Below are 24,990 nucleotides of genomic sequence, written 5' to 3' on the forward strand. Positions count from 1 at the left end.
AGGGTTTTTATCATAAATGGGTGTTGAATTTTGTTGAAAGCTTTTTCTGCATCTATTGAGATGATCATATGGTTTTTCTCCTTTAGTTTGTCAATATGGTTTATCACATTGATTGATTTGCATATATCGAAGAATCCTTGCATTCCTGGGATAAACCCCACTTGATCATGGTGTGTGATCCTTTTCATGTGCTGTTGGATTCTGTTTGTCAGTATTTTGTTGAGGATTTTTGCATCTATGTTCATCAGGCACCGAAACCAAATCAATATACAAATGGAAAACAAGCTGAATGTCCATCGATAGGAGAATGGTTGAATAAGTTATGGTACCTTCACATAAAGCAAGAAATGTGTGGCAACTTAAGGACAAGGGAAACAATGAGATACTATTGCACACACATTAGATTGACAAGAATGAAAATGTCTCCAAGTGCAAAGTGGGTCAGTGATGTAGGGAAACAGCAACTCAGGAATAGCTCTTAGGGTGAAAATTGGCAGAATCCCTTTGGAAAACAGTTGGCAATATTTAGAAAACTTAACACGTGGTCTGCAAACTTTGGTGTCTATTCCTAGGGATGTTCTCTAGAATAACTCATTCAAGAGAGCACCAGGAGACAAGACATATGTGGAAGCTTATTGTGGTGTGGCTTGCAACAGCCAGAAATTAAAGACCACCCACAAGTCCACAAGCAGGGGAGTGGGTGAACACAGTGGTTTACTTACATGGTGGTGCACTACACAGAAGCTAAAATGAATGGACGACACTTATCTGTGTCAACTGGCTGCTCTTTAAAACAGAATGACCACTGGAAAAAAAGCAAGTCACAGAATGATTAGATTAAATGATGTAGATTAGATGAAAACACATTCTTCTCTCTGTGTGTGTGTGTGTGTGTGTGTGTGTATGTGTGTGTACCACACAGGTATATGCAGTCACAGTGAGAGAACATGGATGCTGGGTTATGGCCTGTGTGGGATTCTCCATGTCCCTGCCTGGCTGATTGAGTGACGAGAGCCAGCTGGACTTGCCAGTTTTTGACATACTGGAGATTATTCTTAGTTGTTACTTTACTTCCAAACTCTAATCTGGAAGCCTGTGAGTTCATATGAAAGAGGAACTGTAAGAATATGCAGATGGTGCAAAGTTCAGTGTTTCCTGAACGGAAGCAGAGGAGGAGGTCTGAAAAGGACAGATGAGTAGAAGGAGGAAGAAACAATGATGATTAGATCTAAGAAAGGGGCAGACTATTTCACCAGAAAACCTTCTGCCCCATTCCCTAGACCCTGCCAAAGACCCATCTCTGTAAAACCAACACACCATTGAATCCACCTCTCCCTGGGGAAGGGGTGTTTCTCAAAGGGTGCTGCACGGAGCAATCGTTCTGCACGATGTTAAGAGTCGTACGTCAAATTCTCTTGGGACACACTGGGTTAAAAAAAAAATTAACCAGGGTCCATTACCCCACAACTTCTCAGAATCCTCAATGCTTATGTGCATTGTGAACCTCTAGAAGGGGGATGTGATAAACAGTTTCCCAAACTTTTTTTATCATGTGACCCTCTTCTGGGGAGAAAGTTTTGGGACCAGTTGCTCCAGTGCACACTTTGGAAAATACTGGGTTAAGACAAAATGCCTGTAAGACTGATTTATCAGTCATTAACATCTTAGTCTGAATTAGTGTGGAACTGATAAGATTTGCTGTCCACTCTCTTAACAGGACACAAACTAGCCTGATTCTCTGGAAGCTGTTTAACTCGCCACAGCCTAGGACTCCCTCCTTCCACAAGGCCAGAAGCACGTGGAGTGCTCACTGTAGGGGCTTTCCCTGGGTGGTTGAAGTGGGGAGGGAAGCTGTGGAAGGGGCATATGAACACCAACCCTTTAGGATGGGAATGGGCGGTGCATAGCTCACCTGGATTTAGATCCAGGAGTAGAATTTCTGAGTCAAAGATTATAATGTAGCTTCAGTTTCACCAAATATTGCAAAACTGTTCTACAGAGGTTGTTTCAATTTATATCCCTGTCAGCAGTGTATGAGCCTTCCCATCCCTTCATACCTTCTTTAACCCTTGGGTATTGTCAAGTTGTTTCAGTTTTGCCTGTGTGTGTGTGTGTGTGTGTGTGTGTGTGCGCGCAGCAGTAGTAGCAGTAGCTCATTGTGATCTTACTTTTGATTCCTCTGATAACAAATAAGGTTGCGCACCTTTTCGTATACTTGCTGCTTATACTTTGTGCAGTGACTGCAGTGTCCATTTTTCTACTGAATTGACAATGCTCTTCTTGTAGATTTGTAGGGGTCCTTGGTACATGATAAATAATAATTCTTGTCCATCATTCTGTGAACTTTCTCCTCATTCTCTTTGTGGTGTCTTGTAGTGAACTGAAGTTCCTCACTTTGAGATAGGTGAGTTTATTCTTTTCCTCTATGGTTAGTACATTTTGAGTCTTGTTTGAAAACTCTTTTTCCCTTGAGGTCATGAAGAAGAATCTTCTATAGTTTAAAAGTTTTATAGTTTTGCCTTTAACATTTAAGTCTATTCAACCCGAAAATGAGTTTTCTGAATGATATGATGTAGAGTCCAATTTCTTCTCCTTTTTCTCTTCCTCCACTTTTCTCTCTCTGTTCTGTACGGATTCCCAATAGTTCCACACTACTCACTGTCAGAGCCTCTGTAATATATCAAGTGTCCATGTGTGTATGGCCCTGTTTCTTTTTCCATTCTGTTTCATGAAAATGTAAGTTTTTGAAGGAAAGGGGGATAGAGCTAAAGATAATTTTGAGACTGGGGCAATCAGTGGTCTCAGTGGGGATTTCTCAACCACTGGACAGCAGTGGGTCCATGAAAGGGGGAAAGAATAAGGGGTTAAGAGGAAAGAGATGTCTTTACAAATTAGAAAAGTTAAAAAAATAGAAGATACCACCCAGCTACAGCAAGGATTAGTGAAATAGGTACCTACACACTGATCATGAAAAATGGTTAAAGATTTTTGAAGAGAAATTTGTCTATATATACTAATAACTTCTACTATTTGACTTAGTAATTTCATTTCTGGGTATCTATCCTGTATCCAGCCTATAAATGTGTTTACTGGGTCATTGTGGAATTCTGAGTAAACAGGGCTCTTATTCTCTAGGTTTCCCCAGTCCAACACCAGTCTATCATCTATATCAAGGCTTCTTTCATTTCCTACTTTGGCCCCTGGAGACATTTGAGTTTGAGACTCCTTCCAAGGGAAGGAACAGTCAGCATGGTTAACTGGGCAGGGGCGGGGGTGGGGGTGGGTGCTTTTGGAGAGTGATGACTGTTACACTTTTCACATATTCCTCTATAGTTCAAATTCTTACAAGGAATATGTAATATGTCAGGTTTTTTTTTTCAATCCAGTAAAGCAAGAGAAGGGGAATAATGTAGAAGCAGAATAATGTAGAAGCAGGAAAAATACCTGTAATCCATCCATTTTCACTTTTATTTCTTTGAGATTATATTGTATACATGACTTGACAGCCTCCTTTTTTTCCCTTAGAAGTATAGCAGAATCATTTCCCCATATTTAAAAAAATCTCATCACAAACATTATTCTAGTTTTTATATAATATTTCATTGTATGGATGCACCATACTTTACTTAAACACCAACCTGACTGGACATTTAGGAGGTTTTTAATTTTTTATTCTTATAAACAATGTGAAAATCTTTCCTTTTTGTGTGTATTATTAAGTACTTAATATAAATATTGTATATAATATATTATATAAAAACTAGAATAATGTTTGTGATGAGATTTTCTAAATATGGGGAAATGATTCTGCTATACTTCTAAGGGAAAAAAAGGAGGCTGTCAAGTCATGTATACAATATAATCTCAAAGAAATAAAAGTGAAAATGGATGGATTACAGGTATTTTTCCTGCTTCTACATTATTCTGCTTCTACATTATTCCCCTTCTCTTGCTTTACTGGATTGAAAAAAAAAACCTGACATATTACATATTCCTTGTAAGAATTTGAACTATAGAGGAATATGTGAAAAGTGTAACAGTCATCACTCTCCAAAAGCACCCACCCCCACCCCCGCCCCTGCCCAGTTAACCATGCTGACTGTTCCTTCCCTTGGAAGGAGTCTCAAACTCAAATGTCTCCAGGGGCCAAAGTAGGAAATGAAAGAAGCCTTGATATAGATGATAGACTGGTGTTGGACTGGGGAAACCTAGAGAATAAGAGCCCTGTTTACTCAGAATTCCACAATGACCCAGTAAACACATTTATAGGCTGGATACAGCCCACTGACCACCACTTTCCAGATGTGCCCTCTTGCTCATGTATTATTTTTAAAAACAGTTATACTGAGATATAATTTACATACAATAAAATTCATCCCTTAAAAGTATCCAATTATGAGGTTTGTAGCATATTTACAGAGTTGAGCAACCATCACCATAATCTAATTTTGGAATATGTTCACCCCAAAAGAAACTTTGTACCCATTAATGGTCATTCCCCATGTCCCACTCCCAACTTTCAGCTCTAGGCAACCACTAATCTACTAATGTATGTTCATAGACTTGCCTCTTCTGGACTTTTCATATAAATAGAATCATACAACATGTAGCCTTTTGTATATGACCTTTTCATTTATTATAATGTTTTTGAGGTTCATCTATAGTTTAGCATGTATCCATAGTTCAATGCCAAATAATATTCCATTGCACGGATATACAGCATTTTATTTATCCATTCATCAATTAACAGAATTTAGGTTGTTTCTGCTTTGGGGGTATTATGAATAGTGTTATTACAAATATTTGTGTGTAAGTTTTTTTGTGTGTGTAGAAATATGATTTCATTAGTTTTGTGTAAGTACCTAGAGGTAGAAGTGCTAAACTGTTTTCCAAAGTGGCTGCATCATTTTACATTGCACCAGCAATATATGAGGGCTCCAGTTTTTCCACATGCTTCACAGCACTTGTTATTATCTGTCTTTTTTTTTTTTTTTTTTTTTTTTTTTTGCGGTACGCGGGCCTCTCACTGTTGCGGCCTCTCCCGTTGCGGAGCACAGGCTCCGGACGCGCAGGCTCAGTGGCCATGGCTCATGGGCCCAGCTGCTCCGTGGCATGTGGGATTTTCCAGGACTGGGGCATGAACCCACGTCCCCTGCATCGGCAGGCAGGCTCTCAACCACTGCGCCACCAGGGAAGCCCCTGCCTTTTTAATTCCAGCCATCCTAGTGTGTGTGAAGTGGTATATCATTGTGCTCTCAATTTGCATTTTCTTGATGACTAATGGTTTTGTGCAACTTTGCATGTGCTTATTGGCCATTTATATATTTCCTCTGGAGAAGTGTTTATTCATTCCTCTTTATGGCCAAAATATATTCCATTATATAGATATACCACTGACATTCATCAGTTCATGAACATTTGGGTTGTATTCACCTTTTGGCTATTATGGATAATGATGCTATAAATATTCATGCACAGGTATATTTGTGTGAACATATGTTTTCATTTCTCTTGGGTATATGCCTAGGTATGGAATTGCTGGATCATATGGTTACTCTGTGTTTAATAGATTGAGGAACTATCATACTTTTCCAAAGCAGACGTTCCATTTTACATTCCCACCAGCAGTGTATGAGGGTTCTGACTTCTCCACATCCTCACGTTGTTATTATTTGACCCTTTGATTCTAGCCATCCTCGTGAGTGTGAAGTGGTATCTCACTGTGGTGCTGATCTGCATTTCCATGATGAATAATGATGTCAAGCATCTTTTCATGTGCTTATAGATCATTTGTATATCTTCCTTGGAAAAATATCAATTCAGGTCCTTGCCCATTTTTAAATTGGATTATTTATCTTTTATCATTAAGTTGTAAGAGTTCTTTATGTACTGGATCCAAGTCCCATATCAGATACATGATTTGCAAATATTTTTTCCCATTCTGTGGGTTGTTCTTTCACTTTCTTGGTGGTGTCTTTGAAGCACAGAAGTTTTAAAATTTGATGACATCGACTTATCTGTGTTTCTTTTGTTGCTTATGGTTTCATGGTCATATATAAAAACCCTTTGCCAAATTCAGGGTCATGAAGATTTACCCATGTTTTCTTCAAAGTTTTACAGTTTTAGCTCTTACATTTAGGTGCTTGATCCATTTTAAGTTAATTTATGTATGTGGTGTGAGGTAAGGGTTCAACTTCATTCTTTTGCATGTGGCTATTCAGTTGTCCCAACACCATTTGTGGAAAAGACTTCTTTCCCCATTGAATGGTCCTGTTGCCTCTGTTGAAAACTAACTGACCATAAGTATCAAGGGCTTATTTCTGGACTCTCAATTCTGTTTCATTGATCCATATGTCTATCCTTATGTGAATACTACATTGTCTTGATTATTGCAGTGGTGTAGTACTTGGGATATTGAGAAGTGTGAATCATCCAACTTTGTTTACTTTTTTTTCAAGATTGTTTTGACTATTCTGGGTTCCTTGCATTTCCATATGAATTTTAGAATCAGCTTGTCAATTTCTGCAAAAAAGTCAGCAGGGATTTTGAGAGCGATTGTGTTGAATTTGTACATTGCTTTGGGGAGTATTGCCATTTAAACAATATAAGTCCTTTGGTCCATGAACATGAGATGTCTATCATCTTATTTAGCTCTTCTTTAATTAATTTCAACAGTATTTTGTAGTTTTCATTGTGTAAGTCTTAAACTTCTTTTGTTAAATTTATTCATAAATATTTTATTCCTTTTGATGTTATTGTAAATGGAATTGTTTTCTTATTTTCATTTTAAATTATTGATTGCTCGCAAATAGAAAACAATTGAATTTTGTATATTGGTCTTGTATGCTGCAATATTGTTTTTAGTTCCAATGATTTTTTGGTGATTTCCTTAGGATTTTCTATATACAAGGCCATGTCCTCTGTGAATAGCAATGATTTTACTTACTGTTCTCCAATACGGATGTTTTTTCTTCCTTCTTGTCTAATTGCCCTGGCTAGAACCTCCAGTACAATGTTGAGTAGAAGAGGCAAAAGCTGACATACTTATCTTGTTCCTGGATCTTAGGAGGAAGGCATGCAGTCTTTTCCCATTAAGTATGATGTTAACTGTGAATTTTTTGTAGATGCACTTTATCAGGTTGAGGAAGTTCCCTTCAGTTCCTATTTTTTGAGTGTTTTTAAAAAATTTTGTCAAATGCTTTCTTGTGTGTCTATTAAGATGATCGTGGTTTTTTTTGACCATGTATTTTTTTGTTCTTTATTCATATGGTGTATTACATTAATTGATTTTTGGATGTTAAACCAACCTAGCATACTTGGAATAAATTCCACCTCTTAATATTGTATAATGTCTTTTATGTGCTGCTGGATTTTGTTTGCTGGTATTTTGTTGAAAATATTTGTATCTATATTCATAAAAGATATTGATGTGTAGTTTTCTTATGACGTCTGGTTTTGGTATAATACTGGTCTCATACAATGAGTTGAGACAAGTTCTCTCCTTTTCTATTTTTTGGAAGAGTTTATGCAGGGTTGGTATTAATTTTTTAAATGTTTGCTATAATTCACCAGTAAAGCCATATGGGCGTGGGCTTTTCTTTGTAGGAAGTTTTAAAATTACTTTAAAACTACTTAGTAGGAAGTTTTAAAATTAACTTAAAATTAGTATTCACTCTCTTTTCTTGTGATCAGTCTATTCATTTGATTTGTTCTTGAGTCAGCTTTGGCAGTTTCTGTCTAAGGAATTTGTCCTTTTCATCTAAGTTATTTAATTGGTTGGTATACAATTGTTCATACTATTCCCTTTCATTCATTTTAATTTCTGTGAGGTTGGTATTGATGTTCCCTCTCTTATTTCTAATTTTAATAAATTGAGTCTTCTCTTTTTTCTTAGTCTGTTAGCTAAAGATTTGTCAATTTTCTTGTAGATTATGTATCACATTTATAACTGAATTATTATAAGAAGACATAAAAAGTGAAGGGTAATTCCTACAATGGGAGTGGGAGAACATCAAGGTGAATTCAAGCCTTTACTGTCCCATTCCTCCTAAATGCTAATACGGTTGATCCCAAGTTTTTCGTAACTCTTTCACCATCTCTGCCTGGAGTGGTGGTAAGGTGGAGCTTGGGTATTGAGGAGCACTGAAGGGATATGGTCCCTTGGTCACCACGTACCAGCAATGATGGGCCATAAACTGTGGGCAGGGCTATGCCCCCGAGATAGAAGACACCATGGCCCCAAGCCATTTGGTCTGATGTCATAACTCACCGATACTGTTTTTGCCGTGTTTCCAGTTCTTTACGTCTGTGCTGCTTGAGAATGTGACTTTGGTCATCACAGGCCAACTTTGCTGTGAGAAAAGGACATGTGTAAGAAGAGCCTAGGGAAGCACATTAACAACATCCAGTATTCAGGTTTCCCTCAGAAACCCTTCCTGAGCCAAATGCTTTATGTGTATCATCTCATTTAAGCCTCAGAACACTCCCTCATTTTATAGCAAAGAAATGGGGGCGTAGGGAGGTTGAATAGATTTGCCCTTGAATTTTACCCAAGGTCACAACCTAATTAGTGGATTTTCAACACAAGACTCAAATCCCATGCTGTTAGCTAACTCTCTTTATAAAAGACAAATCCAGTTCCTCCTCCTCCTGTCTGCTCACTCAGCAAGCCTGGGGGCTCTGAACCTCGGGGTTCTGAGAATCACATCCAGATACATAAACCAGGCTTGGTTCTCATCGTGAATTACAGGAAGGCAGACCAATGATTCTCTGGCAGGCACAGTGTGCCCATCTCTGGCCTGCCTGTGGATTTCCCCCTGGGGGCTCCCAGGACACTGCCTTTGCCAAGAATCGTGGGGCCCCTGGCGCAGAGCTGCCTTTCCACTTCAGAGGAAAGGCATTCCGTGACCTTTGGTGGATCTCTTCAAACCACTTCAGAGCAGTTCACGCCTGCATTTCTCATGCAGAGCAGAAATGGCAGCCACTGTGGGTTTCCATGTTGCCTGAGAGAATAGCAGGGACTCATGGTTCTTGTGTTTCTAAGTCCAGTTGGTTGCTTCCTGGAGAAATGTGTGACTTAAGATTCAATATACAGACGCTGACACTGTCCAGTTTCCTGTGGTGGCTACACAGAGGAATGAGAATGGAGCTTATTCTAAAACAGCCTGTCATGTCCTAGAGTGTGGGCTTTAGAAGAGATGTTCTTGGGTTTGGGTTTGGACTAGGGCTGTGTCACTTAAAGCTGTGTGACCTTGAGCAAGCTGCCTTAGCTTCTTCCCATGTAAAATGGAGATAATAGCGCTTATTTCTAGGGCCATGGTGGGGATTTAGTGAGAGACTGCAGCAAATCACTCCATACAGTGCTTAGGACCAGTAAGTGTCCAGTAAATGGGAACCATGTTATCACTGTTGTATAATTATCATGGACCTGAGTGTCCTCTTCCTCCTTCTAAGCCAGACTTCAAAGGTGTCTCATCTTTCATTTCAGGAGTGGGCAGGTGGCTAAGGGCACAGTTGGTCACACTTCTCAGGGCCTTTAGAGCAGGAGAGGTCAGATCAAGATTACCCTTTATACTATTATTTAAGGTAAAACCAGCGAACGCAGTCAATGGAACCCCGACTGGCAGGATTCCAGAGCATCTCCTGGAAAGGGGGCCTCTGCAGTGAAGAGCTTCTCCAGCTCTCTGTGGTGCAGAGCCAGGTTTTTAAAACTTCCATTCCATCACAGACTGACATTTTTGTAAATAAGTGGGGAGGCTCGAGGCCACTGAAGGCAAGGTGAATATTAAATGTAACAACAGCTGTCATTGGCACATTCATCATCTCTTATCCACCTTAAAGAACCTGCCTATTTCTCAGGCACCTTGCTCTGAGGAGTTGTATCTCTTTAGCTTTACTGTATGAATAAGTCAGAGAACGTGTAAAATTGCAACCTACCAAGTTTCAAATGGTATATAGCATCCTTTTTCCTGGCCCCACTGACTAACAGAACTTCTGGGAACATGGCAGGTGACAAAGTCTGGACTGACTACAGCAGAGTTCAGGGGGACAGATTCCAAAAGACTGATATGAGTCTTTCACATAGATGCTTGGAATCCCTGGGACCACAGTGACCCACTGATCTTCCTCTTTGGGCCCCAGTTCCAAGCCTGGGACTGGAGCTGCCTCAGGCAGAGGTGCAATGGGCCAGAGAGCTCTGTGAGGCTCAGAACTGTTGGGTGCTGGTCTGCAATGAGGTAAGAACAGAGGTTGAGTGTACAGGTTTACAAACTTAGAGTAACTTGCTAAAATACTTCTGACTGTTGCATCTGATAATAAAAACAGGGCTTGTATTTTGAATGGCTTTGGTTTGTTTTTTATTTCATTTTTCTAGTAGTTAATTTTTATTGTATTTTACAAAAATGTCAGTCACCACAGAGACAGCCCTCTGACTTCTATGGTCACCCCAGGTGCAGTGGTGAAATATTAGATTCCAGAGGTTTCTATGTGGTGAGTGATTGAATCGCTTGTGGGCTGGGCCCCCTCATTTCCAGGTTGCCCAAAGGGTTGGCTGTCATGCCATGTGGTGGACCAAAGATGGCCACAAATTCTTTGACATTCCTTCCATTGAGAGGAGGTCTATGTTCCCCTTGAGTCTGGGTGGGCTCTGTGACTGCTTGGACCAATAGAACGTGGTAGAAGTTACACTGTGCCAGTTTCCAGGGCCAGGCTTGAAGAAACTGGCAGCGTCCACCTTCTGTCTCTTGCTTTTGGAAGCCAGCCACCACAAAAAGAAGTGCAACTACCCTGAGACAACCAAGCTGTGAGAAGCCCAGGCTCTACGGGTAAGCCTTAAAAATGAAATGCCATGTGGAGAAGAAGAGACCACGGAGCCCTGAAGCACGCAAGAGGAGAACCATCTTAGAAGCGAATCCTCTAGCCCTTCCCCTCTCAGCGGATAGCCCATGGCTCACAGAGGGACCACCCAGCTGAGCCTTTCCCAAATTCCTGACCCCTAAGATCATGAGCAAAATGAAACGGCTGTTTAAAGCCACTAAGAGTGCTACACAGCAACTGATAAGTGGAACATACTGGGTGGCTTCCATGTGCCACTCCAGATCCACCCTTCACCTGTCCTGTCCCTGAAGGTCCCTGATCAATGCATCAATGGGCTTCACGTTCGGTTCAGCCACTGGGAACCCTGACCAGAGACTGGAGGGTACAGGACAGTGAGGAGAGGACACTTCTTCCCCAGCCTCTCTCTGTAGTGTCTCCCCAGGCTGTCTGCATCTCTACTGAGGACCAGAGCTCCTCCCAAGGCAGCTCTGGCTCCAGGACACTTCCCTTTTGGATTATTCTCACATTCTTTCCCTTCCCCCACCCCACCAGGACTAGCAGTTCTAATGGCCCTGCACATTGGCCTACACCTTCTAAATGTCCCAACTGGAAGGTGCCATATGCTTTTTTGTTGGAAAGAGATTCAGGGTCCGTGGGAAGAAGGACTACACATCCGAGACCGTGGTAGGAAGGGGCAGGAGGGAGATGTGAAGCTTGTGTTTCTACAAGCCTGGTAAAAGAGAAGTGCCCTGTCTGCAACCTTTCCCATGCTGGCCACCGTAAGACAGAGTGACTTTTGTGATCTTCCTCCCTGCCATGAAGACAGGGGATAAAAATCTTCCTGCTCCAATCATTTAGTTCAGAAATAATCTTGGAATTTTGTTTCTTTTTTTTTTAAATTTTGTTTCTTAAGTTAAGTTCCATGTCAGAAGCAATGGGATGTGGCCTGATAGTTTTAAGAACACCAGGTAGAGAAGAACTTTTCCTCCTGTATCTTGGTTTTCTGAGCTAAAATAGAGGGGGTACTAATCATTCTCATCTTACCTACCCTGCCAAAGTTCTGTGAAGAGCAAATGAACTAGTGATAGGAAATGTGTTGTCAGCTAGGAGGTGTTAAACGGTGGCACTGGAAGAAGCAGCTGTCCCCCTCCTCATTATTCGAGTGGACGCACTAGATCATTTCAGGTTTTGAGAGTGAGCAAGCTGAAGGGTCATGACTAAGGTAAGGCAGGATTTTGCCAAGGCATGGATTTGACTCACACACTCTAAGAGGCTGGTGTGCAAGGGGGGCGTCATTCAGAGGGAAAGAGGCCTTAGCTGACCCCCGCCCATCTGCTCCTCTCTCCTCCTCCTCCAACCAGGCCAGCTGTGTGTCTCTTACCAAGAATGGCCTCCCGAGGAAGCGCCAGATTGGGGTTTGCACATTTGAGGGTCTTGCTTAAGAGGGTATATTTTAGGTTCTTTTCTCTTTCAGCAAAAAGTGGGACTTCAAGTTTAATGACTGGTGACCGTCGAACACCAGGCCTGCCCACGGTTCCTCTGAGCTGGCACTCAGGCACTCCTGGTCAACCCCTTCCTTTTCCTGGCTTGCATGGGGTCCCTGGAGCCCAAGCCCTACTGTGACCTCACAGAGACGAGAGCTGAGAACTCAGCTGAAGAACTGCCCATCCAGGGGCACGTCCCAGGGGTATGTGTTACTAGGGACCCCAGTTACCCTCTGGCAAAAAGGGGGTCATAATCTTCTCCTGAAGGACTTTATAGCAGAGAAGGAACATGGCTGGATGAAGCCTGGGGCTTGTCACTTCTCCCTCTGAACCTGGGGCTTGTTAGTACCTGGAGGAAGGTCACACCTCCTACAGGTGCATCAGGGCACGAAGCAGGTGCTCAACCACGGAGAGCATGGTTATTATTCCCATAGATACAGTTCTTCGAGGAAGGAGTGCCTGCAAACTCTCTCATTCCCCGGAAGCCCAGGGAGTGGAAGGGGCCTGAGCCACTCACCTCGTCCATCTCTCAGGACAATCTCTCTCTCGCCTGAGATCCAGCGGTAGCAGGGGAACTCAATGTAATCCCCGCAGGGTGTCTTCAGCGTGATGTACTTCAGGTACCAGTCGTCATGGAACCAGTACTTGCGCTTCTCGATTCTGATAAGCTGGATGTCGCCCAGTTCATCATCAACTATCACATTGTAAGAATCAACCTGAGAAGGAGAAAAGGTGAGTCAGACCATCTGGGAGCTCCTGAGCCTCTGAATCACCCTCAATCCATTTAGCTGAGATGTCTGCCAAATGCCTGCCCTTGGCACGGCTCTGCTGCGCCCTGGGTGACAGAGATGGCCAATCCCCCAGCTCTACCCTTAGGAGATGGAATTCTAGTGAGCAAGGGATGGCGCTGCTCAGAGAGAGACATTCTGCTGTCTGCGCACAGCCCAGTGCCAGGCCAGGCTCGGTGAGGGCCTCTGCAGCTGCCCCCGCTCACAACAAGGGCAGCAAGGCTGCTGGCCCTGCTACCTTACAGGGCTAGATGGGACAAACTGGCCCTTGCACACAAGGGCAGCCCTTTACAGCTTGCAACGGGCTTGCTGACGTTGCTATAGATCCCACAACAACTTTGGGAGGAGTGGGGAGTTATGACCTGGGTAGAGCTGGAATTCCAATGCAGGCCTTTCCATATCTCTCTCATTCTCAGTGGGGCAAATAACTGAGTGCAAATGGGGAGGCTCAGATAAAAGTGAAGTCACACAGATTCCAGCTGTCCTGGGGCCTCTGCAGTTCACTGAGCCACAGTGATGCCAAGAAAATCAGATAAGCAGTCTCCACTATATCCAAGGCACAGTGGTGGATTGAGGCCAGCCTTGCTACCTCAGGCCATGTGCAGCACTGCTCCCCAGGCTGCTGCCAGGCTCCTGACCCCAGGAGACGGGCTGGCACCGTGGCAGTGCAGGGCAGCCCCTCCATGGCTGCTGCATGATCTGCGTATGTGCAGCTCTGGATGGCAGATGGGAAGGAAGGATGGGGGCTCAAGCATTGCATCGGGCATTCCAAAGACCAGTAGGTTTGGGGAGCCCCAGACTCAATGCCCTCTGATGCACTTTCTAAGCCAGATTTCACCCATCTTTGAACTTTTTCCTTGGTGGCAGGCTTAGAGTTCTCAGTGTGATGGTGAAGTAAGTGGAGGGGAAGGGTGTTCATCTCGCACATGACCCCATGCCTCCCCATTTCCATCCTTCTCCCTCCAATGCCAGGAGACCCCTGGGAGGACTTCTTGAAGGGAGTGGGAAGGTGAACATTTTCAGCAAACCCCTTGGCTCTGAGCACAGTGAGCAGCTCGCACGTCCCGGCTGCCTCAGATGCCAGATGCTTGTGGTCAGAAAGGGAAGTCTCTTCCTAGTGCCCGCTGGTCTGGGCCTGGGTCCTCAGTTAGAAACAGTTTCTGGGGACAGAGGAGCCAGCCTGTGTGCTGGGTCCCTAACAGGTGTGCCAGCACATCTGTCCTGCCAGATGCCCATCCTGCAGGTGAAAGAACCCTCCTGCCCCACAGCGTGTCTTATGGGATACCAGGGGCCACAGGTGAGGTCACAGAGAGCATTGACCCCCAGGGCCTGTGGGACCTCAGGCAGAGGGGCCTGCCTGTACCACAGGGCGCCGATCCATGGGGAGAAGGCGGCAGGCCCTGGATAGAGTTGGGAGAGGAGTCCCAGTGAGGGGCTGGATGACCTGAGGATCTGGGAGGAGGGAGAGGAAAGGAAGGACACAGCTCTTGTTGGGTGGCTTCCCAGGGCTGGGGAGAGAAGGGAGGCCCCTGAGCTGAGGCATCAGTGGGCCAGGGCAGGAAGGTCTTGATGGATCAAGGGGCCCAACGTCCACTTGGAGAAGCAGAGTGGGGACTGGTAGCTTAAGACTGGACGTTTGCAGGGCCCACCCCATTCCAAGTCCCACCTGCCACGAGGATCTGCAGAGACCGTGGCCCTCCTGTGGGGTCAAGACAGAGATTCCCACCGAGGACTGGAGGGAGGGCAGTGAGGGGCAGGGGGTGAGGTGAGCCTGAGTGTCAGGGCAGCTCAGGAAGCCTCAGGGGCCTTGAGTTCACATCCCAGCTCCAAAGTAACTGACCATGGGCCACAGCAAACTGTTTCACTCTCTGAGCCTATGTTTCTTCATCTATCAAAGGGAGATCACGCTTAGCTTGCAGGACCATTGAGAAATCCAAATGACATGATGCCTGAGTGGGCTCCTTTCTCCAGAGGCACAGGCCACCAGCTGCTGTGTGTATCAGAACCACCTGGTCCTCCCTCCTTGACTCCTGGGGGGTCAGCAAGTCCCACACTGCCTGCGAGCGGCTCTGAGCTAGCATGGGCCCCTGCGCTGAGGTCCATGCTTGACTACATGCGCCACATTGAGTAGTCAGAAGTAGGGACGGGAGGAAGAAATTGAGCCCATGAGCAGAAACAACTGGGCTCAAAACCTGAAGGGAATTCCTGTGAGGATGGAGAAGGGGCCTTGAGGCCGAGTGAGAACTGGAGGCATTTTTGTTGCTGGCAGTGCAGGCCGAGCAAAGGGAAGTCAGCGTGTGTTGAGGCCTGGGCCCGGGCTCGTGGTGGCTGCTCCATGGGAAGTGGCTTTCCTGTGGGGCTAGAGGAGGCTGCAGGTGTCTGGGAGGTTGATGCCAGGAAGGCTGAGGAGAAGGTGGAGAGGACGGCCATCTCAAGTAACAGGTGCCATAGCATCTGAGGTGGACAACTCTCATGGGAAGGAGGAGCCTTGGATCACAAAGGGAAGGGAGATGGGGCTCAGGGAGCCTCTCCAGGGCGATTCTCAGAGGGAGGGCCAGATGTCCAGCTTTGGGTGGGGATTGGTAAGGAAGAGATGGAGTAGCTTCTCCAAGAGAAGGGAGAGCAGGGTCACCCTGGGCACACCTGTGGTGCAGTCACAGGAGAATGTGCCCTCCAGGTCACCTTTTCCCAATGACCCACAGGAACCTGGCAGAGGGCCCTGGAGTTTCACCTGGATGAAATCACTGGACAGACCTATAGGGACTCAGTAGGCCATCTGACAGGGTCTTGCAATGGGAGAGGACTGCCAGTCTGGCTTGTCTCTGGCTGGCCCTGGATTCAGGCCCGGTGCTACAGGAGGTGAACCAGGGCCCGAGTTCAGTCCCACCTAACTCAGGCAGTCTCAGGGACAAAGTCTGGTGACACTGACACTGGCATCCAAGGGAGCCATTGCTGGAGAGTCACAGGGGATAGAGAGGGGCCTCCAGGAAGATCTCAGGGTCCTGTGTGTCAAACAGCAAAGTCAGGTCTTAGGAAGATACAAAGAGCTACAGGGTGTGACGACCTTCCTTCCTCCTCTCCCTGGGCCGGAATGCTGGGTGGATACTGTGTTTGTTGACTAATTTGCCTTGACACGTTAATATCACATGTCCATTCTGCACAGTGTACAGTATCAACAGTGGATGGCACTGCGCATAACAGGCCCTCAATAAATGCAGTACATGTGCATGGCCGAGTGGATGATTATCTCATTTTACAGTTGGAAACTGAGGCTCAGAGAGGTCAGGCAGCTACCATGCTAGTGAGTAACTGGTGGCCCCACGATTAGAACCCACACCTGTGTGATGGCCCAACCTGGGTTCCTCTCACTGTTTCCCATGGCCACATCGTGGGAAAAGCCTTGGCCTGGGAGCCAGGTGACCTGGTTTTGAGCCCTGGGTCAAGCCCTCCATGGAGTATGAAGGGGCAATGTGGGGTGGGGTGGAGGACAAGGAAAAGCTTCCTACAAGGTGGCATTTGAGGCAGCTCTTGGGAGTTGGTAAGATTTCAGAGGTGAGTTGAGTGGAGAAGAAGGGGAATGGGCAGGGCATTTTGAATGTAGAGAAAGGAGGTGGGGAATTCGCATGTGAGAGGGGGAGGCTGGAGCATGGAGTTCTCAGGGCAGAGGTGGTGGGTGCAGTGGTCAGACACTGGAAAGAGACATGGAGCCTGGGAAACGTGATATTCACTAGTCCTTTCTCAGAAGGGCCAGTTTGCTGATTTCACCCGTTGCTCTCAGTCCTCTATTGGATACACAGCTTTAAGGCTTTCGAATATTTCAGCAAATTGTTAGCTGGCCAGTTTTTTGCTTGATCTTTATATCAGCATTTAAAAAAAAAGGTTTCATTTGTTTCTGCCCCAGATCCCTGCTACAGCAAGGACAGAGAAGAGTCATGATGTGGTCCAGCCTGGACTGCCTGTCTTGGAGGGGGCTAGTGAGGGGCTGGTGGGTGGTGGGAGGGGAGAGGAGGGGGCTGTGGAGTAGAGACAGAGGGAGATGATTAAGGGGTGGACAAGGGAGAGGCTGGGGCAGAGAGAGGGAGAAAAGGGGCAGTGGTTAGGGAGACTGAGGGAGCAAAGAATGGGGGAGCTGGGGAATCTAGGAGACAGCAGAAGGGAGAAATTGGAGCAGAAAAGAAGAGAGAAACAAGGGACATGGGGAATTGTGGGGAATAGGGAGCAGAGGAAGGAAGAGAAGGAGGAAGAAGAGGCAGAATGTAGGGAAGAGATGGGACAGAGAGGGAAGGTGGGGGATAGAGAGATTGAGGATCAGAAGGAAATATTTACCCTTCAGTACTATATTATCATTTCTGAGAAGGAGGTATTCTAGAATGCATTCTTCATGAGTATATTGTAAGAATATTCACTGAAAATATTTATGAGGTATAGTTGTGAGACTTGTTCACACGTACTGAGTACATTCAAGGATGATATACTAAGCATCACCCTACTGCCTTTCGCTTTCCTAAAAGTACTGCCAGGGAATGAAAAAGGGTCAGGTAAGATTTCCCAGAAATCTTCGGATCTGTGAAAGTTATCCCATCGGGACTTGAATTACTTTAAATCGACAGAGCCAAAGAAACAAATCAATTTGCTAAATTTGGGCTAGTCTCTGGGCTATGTGGGTCCACCGCCTGGGCTTTCCCAGCAGATGGCGTGACGGTTGACAGGACAATCTCACCTGCGAAGGACTCCAATTCCCAGTCCTGTCCTGAATCACTTGGCAGAACTCTGATGAGACTAACCAGGGATTTGTGACTCAATTTATTGAGAAAAAAATCAGGCCCATCCATTATAGGACTGAATTTTGCATGGGAGAATGCGGTATTGACCTGCCAATGACTGGGAAATGACTGAACTGGTTGCCCAGAAACCAATTTTTTTTTTATTGTTGTTACTGTAACTGTTATTATCTATAATGATTGTAACACTTTTTGGGTAAAATGGGTTAGCCTTATCTTCTCTGCAAGTATTTCCTCTAAGATTTCTCCTTCATCTTTACCCAAATGGGACGGATTGTCCTTAAGAGACACTGGCTGGAGATTGAGGAAGTAGCTCTGGGCTGTGCAAGACCAAGTGTGGAGTAACTTTGCATCAGCAGGAACTTTCTCAAAAGATGATTTTTTTCATAGAGCCTTTTGGAGCCAGCAATTCCCCTGCAGTGCCCCTCCTGACCTGCCCCCTCTCACCGCAATGGAAAGGTGACATGCAAATCTCTCCTGAAATTTGCTGCTGGGACTCTCACTGAAGTGTTTAATCATAATGTCATTTGAATGAATTCTCAGGGTGGGGAAATAATGAACAGAGGGATGCTTTCACCCCTCTTCCAACGACCCCTTTATGGTCACACCCCCGTACCTCCCCCCTGAGAAGCCACACCCGGCTGCTCATGCTGCACACTGATGTGTGTCGTGTGTGGAGCAGAACAGACCCACTGCGGACCACTTATAAAGGCAGAGAAGTCTATAACCTGTTCTCCTGCCATAAGTGTTGGGGGAATCCATGAAATAATGGAAATAACTATTTCTGACGGTGCTTCAGAATGGCCGAGGGTGTCATTATCCCAAATGGATGACTCATTAGCCCTCCTGCACCACCATCCTCTGGGCCAGTTCCCTGGTTGGGGAACCAAACAATAGGAGGTAGTTCTTATACTCAACACCTAACTCTTCTAGAAGGGTACTCTAGCCACATTAATATGACGAACTTGGCTAAGTGTCAGATGGGCTTAGAGCGAGGTTCTGAGGCTCCTGGGTAGGAATCAAGCTCACTTTGAGTTTGGAATCTGGAAAAGGAGTGGACTATTATTTGCTTACTTTAGGCTCTGCAGACCTAAAACACACTTCATGAATATTATCCAAGAAGTATTTGGTTGAACCATATGAAACTGCCAGTTTTATTTGTCAAAAATAGTCAACTATGAGCAATTCCTTATGGTTCAACCAAATAGTGAAGAGATAAAAAGACAGCTTTGTGAAATCTAAGTCTTTTTGGTCCAGTTCAGAAGCTGGGGGTGGCAGAAGGGAACAGATATTTCCTGGGCACCTACTGTGTTGGAGCTGTCACAACAGTCACTTCATGAGCACTTAAGTAATGAACACTTAATAAGCCCAGTGGACTGGGCACATCACACCAAACACTTGGCGAGGATCGCCACCTGCTGTGCCCACAGAGAAAGCTACAGGCTGGAATTCACCGCCAGGTCTGCATGGGGAGCCCACTTCTGAATGAATCCTCACACAGCGCCTGGCACCACAGACTAGACGTGCAGACAACACGGGCTCCCTTTGCTCCCTGAACTCCCAGGCTCCAGGGTCTCTGGTGAGGAGGGGAGAGGGGAAGCCCTCCTCCCTCTTCCTCCTCTGAGCCCTCACACTCAGGGTGGAAGTGTTCCCTGGCGTACACTCTGCTGGGAGCTAGCGACGACCTCCAGATTTGCAAAAGGCTTCTCCTGGCCTGGGTCTCTCTGCATTCCTCTGGGGACCTGTCCTGAGCATGTGAGCTGCCCAGGTGTGGAGACATAAGCTAGTGCAACTCTGGGCCACCGGCTCGAACTCCTAGACCAGCCTGAAGCCAACCCTTGTACTTTACATTTGGGGAAACTGAGGCCCAGAGAGGGGGCACAGTGAGCTAGTGGCCAGGCCCGGATGGAACTCAGGCCTCTGGACCCCCAGCCCTGCGCGTTCTCCCCACAGCCGAGGTGCCATCTGTGGAGCCCTAGGAAATGGGGCACAAGTAATGGTCACACGCTTGCCCAGTTAAGTGGCCTCTCAGAGCCACTCGACCCCGAACTTGGGTCCCAGCCGCCCCGGACGTCCGCACCCTGTCCTGGCAACCCCAGCCCGTCAGGGCCGGGCGTCCTCACCGCGCCGCGCTCGAAGTCGTTGTAGAAGGGCTTGTCCAGCAGGTGCTTCTCGCTGCAGCCCGCGGAGCCCACGAGGCTGAGGTAGATGTAGTCGTCGGTGCCCGCGAACAACTGGCTGCCGGTGGCCACGGTGACGGTGTAGGAGGGCATGGTGGCGCGCAGCGAGGGCCGCGGGGCGAGGGCGCAGCGAGCACTGGGAGCCTTGGAGCGCCGGTCCGCAGGCCTCCGCCCCTCGCCCGCCCCGCGCGGCAGCTTCCTGCCTCTGAGCGTCCGGGGACCCTGCCGCCCCTGCCCCCGGCCCCGCCCTCCCGGAGCTCTGACCTCGCCGGACCCGCCTCGGACTCGGTAAGCGCACCCGTTCCTGCACCTCACCTCCTCCACTTGGCCTCTGTTTTGGCAGTCAGGGGACTGGGGCCACCTCAGCTGCTATCCCCTCCTCCCTCCCTCTATTCATTCTCTCACTCAGTTTCTCATTCATTGTTTTCACTCTTCACCCTTCCCTCTTGCCTCGGCTTCCCTCCCTACCAGGCCCTTGTGAGGTATTAGGGTTGGACTCCAGGGACGCCTAGAAAACCAGACACAGTCCCTGCTCTCACCAAGTCCCCAGGGTTAGAGGGAGGCCGCGCGACTAGGGCATTTAGCCATGCTGTGATTACTGGGAGCAGGGGTGCTCTGGGAGTCTACAGCGGGAAGAGGAGCCCACCTGGGGAGTCAGGAAAGCTTTTGGAGGGGTGACACCTGAGCTGGTACTGTGGAGTGCAGAGACTAACGTGGGCATTGGCTTCTTCCACAGGCTTGGCTGAATGTCACCCTGCGCCGGGTGCAGGTGGGCACTGAGGTGAGTCAGGTGCCAGCCTCCCTCAGGCCTGGAGATTGTCAGTGTGTATAGTGGGAGGAGAGCAGCCAGAGAGAGGGAGGCCAGGATAAGAAAACCCGAACCTGGACACCTAAGGGGTTGTCTGGAGGAGGTTGGTGCGCTCGGAGGCGAGGGGTTGCAGAACTCAAGGGCAGGGAGGCTGGGCGTGTGATGGGAAAGGGGGTAGACTTGTTTGGAGATGGCTTCTGGGAATGGACCCATAGCTGGAAGTCCTAGGGAAGAAGATGTGGACTCCACGGCAAGGATGTTCAATGAGTTAGAGGTGGTACTTGGAAAACCCGCTGCCTGGCAGAGTAATTGGTTGGCTGTCATTTACTTTTAATTAATTAATATTTTAATTTATTTAAAAAAATTTTATCGGCTTTCTAACTGATGATGGGCGAGGCTTGGAAGGCATGGTAGTAAAAGGCTTTGGACACTAGAAGGAAGCTTCCTGCAGGTGGTAAGCTTTCCAACTGCTGTGACCTGATCTCAGAAGTCTTCTGTATTCCCCTACACGTCCTCTGTACCCAGCTTCAGAACTGGGTCTGACTGTGGTACACATTCAGTAATGAGTTGAACTAAATTTAAAAATAAGTTCATTCCACGTGAGGTGGTGGGTACATCAAGTCACCTGTTCTGCACACTCACTTTTGGGGAAGGGCAAAGAGGCAGGCTCAAGGCAGTCTCCCCATTTCTGGGAGCCTGGGCTCCATCTGGTGGCAAGTCCCACTTTCTCCTCTGCCTGGCAGGACCACCACTCTGGACAGAGAGAGAGTGAGTACCTTCCATTCTCTACAGGTGGGAGATGAGGGCAGATTTCAGTGGGACTGGCTTTATTTATCAAAGGACAAAAACCAGAGGGATTCTCTGGGAATCAAACTGTAGGACATGAAAGACTCTGGCCACAGCTGAGATAGGGTGGATGAAGATAGCACAAAAGTGGGATCCAGCCCTGCCAGGCAAAATATATGTTCCAGGAAACCCTGGAGAAGGTGTGAAGGATGGCTATGGAATTGTCCTTCAAATCTAAGAATAATAGGGCTATTGTTTTGCTAAAAAAAGGAAATACAATATATTTTTTGATGAAAGTAATGAACTATCTTTGTAGAAAATAAAAGTTTGATACACAAAACTCATAACAATATGCAGAGAAAACAATTAGTAAACATTTACTAATTACATTAGACATTTTTACATTAAGAGCACATTGTAAGTGCAATTTCCTGTTTTATTTCCATTTTCCTTAATATTATAACATATATTTTCCTATGTAATTTCACGTTTTAAGTATTTCATTGACTGTGTAATATTTAATTGTATGGATATACCACCATTTCCTTAATTAGTCCACTATTATTGGGCATTTAGGTTGCTTTCCCTCATAAATAATGCTATAGTACATATTTTGTGCTTAAAACATTAAGAAATTTTTCTTAATATAGGGACTTAGAAATGGGCCAAAGCATATGAACATTTTAAGACCTTTTAAACATGTTATTAAGCTACTTCCCCAAGCACTGAGTTAATTTATACTCATGCCATTTACTCTCACGCAGAACATGGAATGTTTGTTTCATAGAAACTTTGCCACCTTGGGAGACAAATATCTCCCACTTGTCCTCACTGCTGTAACCTGGCTCAGGCTTTCAACACCTCCTGTATGGATTGTAGTGACTGCTTCTTACCTAATCCCTTTACCTCTAGTCTAACTCCCATCCCCCCACTAGTTCCCCAATTCTCTAGCTAGAATTATTTCTCTTTAACATAGGTGGGATCATCTACTGCCTTAAAGTCCATCATTGCATGCTTTTCATTCTTTCTTTCCTCCATTCCTCCCTCCCTCCCTCCCTCTCTCCCTTCCTTCCTTCCCTCCTTCTTTTTTACAGCTTTATTGAGATGTAATTAGCATGCCATACAATTCACTCATTTAAAGCATACAAGTCAGTGGTGTTTAGCAATATTCAGAGAGTTCTGATACCATCACCACAAGCAATTTCAGAATATTTTCATCATTCCATTAGTAGTCACTTCCCATTGCCCTCCTCATCTTTCCAGTCAGGGTAAACACACCTATTTTCTGCTTTATCGATTTGCCTATTCTGGACATTTCATACGAGTGGAATCATACAACATGTGCCATTTTGTGACTGACTTCTTTCACTTAGTGTCATTTTTTCCCCCCAGATTCATCCATATTGCAGCAAGTATCAGTACTTTATTCCTTTTTGTTGCTGAATAATAATCAATTTTATGGATACACCACATTGTGCTTATTCATTCATCAGATGATGGAAGTTTGAGTTGGGGCTACAATGAATAATGATGTTATGAATATTCATATATAAACTTTTGTGTATACATATGTTTTCAGTTATCTTTGGGAGATAACTAGGAGGGGAATTGCTGGATCATATGGTAACTCTATGTTTTTAGCATTTTGAGGAAATGTCATATTGTTTTCCAAAGTGGCTGTACCATTTTACATTTTCATCAGCAATATATGATTCCATTTTATCCATATCCTTGCCAACACATTATACTCTTTGTGAAGGGGTATCTCATTGTGGTTTTGATTTGCACTCTTCTAATGGCTAATGATGTTGAGTATCATATCTCATGCTATTGGCCAATAATATATCTTCTTTTGAGAGATGTATATTCAGATCTTTGACCCATTAAAAATTTAGCTTATTTATCTTTTCATTATTGAGTTGTATGTCTTCATACTTCCTGATAAGGGGCTGGATATTTTGTTGCTTTGGTGGGTTGTCTTTTCACTTTTTTATGGTTATGTTTGAAGCACACAAGTTTTTAATTTTGAGCAAGCCCAATATATATATATATTTTGTTTTTCTTTTGTTGCTTGTGATTTTAGTACCATATCTAAGAGACTGTTGCCTATGCTAAAGTCACCAAATTTTACTCCTAAGTTTTCTTCTAAGAAATTTGTCATTTGAGTCTTCATTTAGACCTATGATCCATTCTGCTAATTTTTATGTATGGTGTGATATGGGGATACAAATCCATTCTTTTGCATATGAATATCCAGTTGTCCTGAAACCATTTGTTAAAAAGAAGATTCTTTCTCCATTGAATTGTCTTGGCATCTTGGTAAAAAGTGAATTCACCATAAATGTAAGGGTTTATTTCTGGACTTTCAATTTTATTCCATTGACCAATATGTGTATCTTTTGTCAGTGCCACACTGTCTTGATTACTGTAACTTTATAGTAAGTTTTGAATTGGGAAGTGTGAATCTGCCCTTGTTCTTTATTTTTCAAGAATGTTTTGGCTATTTTGTGTTATTGCATTTTCATATAAATTATAGGATCAACTTGTCAATTTCTGCAAAAAATAAAAGCAAGCTGGGATTTTGATAGGGATTGCACTGAAGCTGTAGATCAACTTGGGGAATATTGTAATCTTAACAATATTAAGTCCTCTAAACAAGGAACTGGGATATAATTCAATTTATCTAAATCTTTTCTAATTTATTTTAATAGTTTTGTAGTTTTCATTGCACTTTATTTTGTTAAATTTATTCCTGAATATTTTGTACTTTTTTTGAAGGAAAGCTATATATATGTATATATGTTTTTTGATCTCTACAACTTTATTAGGGTATAACTGACAAATAAAAATGGCATATATTTGAGGTGTGCAACATCAGGTTTTGATGTATAAATACATTGTGATATGCTTACCGCAATCAAGCAAGTTAAAACATCCATCACTTCACATAGTTATCTTTTTTTTTTTTTTGCTTGGCAAGAACACTTAAGATCTACTCTATTAGCAAATTTCAAGTATACAAAACAGTATTGTTAACTATAGTCATCATGCTGTACATTAGATGCCCAGAACTTGTTCATCTTGTAACTGAAAGTTTGTACCCTTTGACCAACCTGTCCTGATTTTCCCTACCTCCACTCCTGGTAACCACTGCTCTACCCTATGGCTTTGAGTTTGACTTTTTAAGATTCCACATAGAAGTGAGATCGTACAGTATTTGCTTTCTGTGTCTGGCTTATTTTACTTAGCGTGATGTCCTCCAGTTTCATCCATGTTGGCACAACTGGCAGGATTTCCTTTTTTATGGCTGAATAGTATTCCATTGTGTGTGTGTGTGTGTGTGTGTGT

The 24,990-nt window shown here is 44.8% G+C and overlaps 1 protein-coding gene across 1 annotated transcript in view; it reads right to left on the reverse strand.

The window, feature by feature from the left end:
- ALOX5 (arachidonate 5-lipoxygenase) overlaps positions 1 to 20,239 on the reverse strand; it is a 39,958-nt gene extending 19,719 nt beyond the window's left edge. The window contains exons 1-3 of the mRNA XM_028481932.2: positions 19,992 to 20,239; positions 12,817 to 13,015; positions 8,270 to 8,351 (exon numbers count right to left, since the gene is read on the reverse strand). Of these exons, the coding sequence (XP_028337733.2) occupies positions 8,270 to 8,351; positions 12,817 to 13,015; positions 19,992 to 20,141 (431 nt within the window). The 5' untranslated portion in view covers positions 20,142 to 20,239. The remainder of the gene's footprint in view (positions 1 to 8,269; positions 8,352 to 12,816; positions 13,016 to 19,991) is intronic.
- Between the last annotated feature and the right edge of the window lie 4,751 nt (positions 20,240 to 24,990).

This window comes from Physeter macrocephalus, chromosome 20 (assembly GCF_002837175.3).
Source record: "Physeter macrocephalus isolate SW-GA chromosome 20, ASM283717v5, whole genome shotgun sequence".
NCBI lineage: Eukaryota > Metazoa > Chordata > Mammalia > Artiodactyla > Physeteridae > Physeter > Physeter macrocephalus.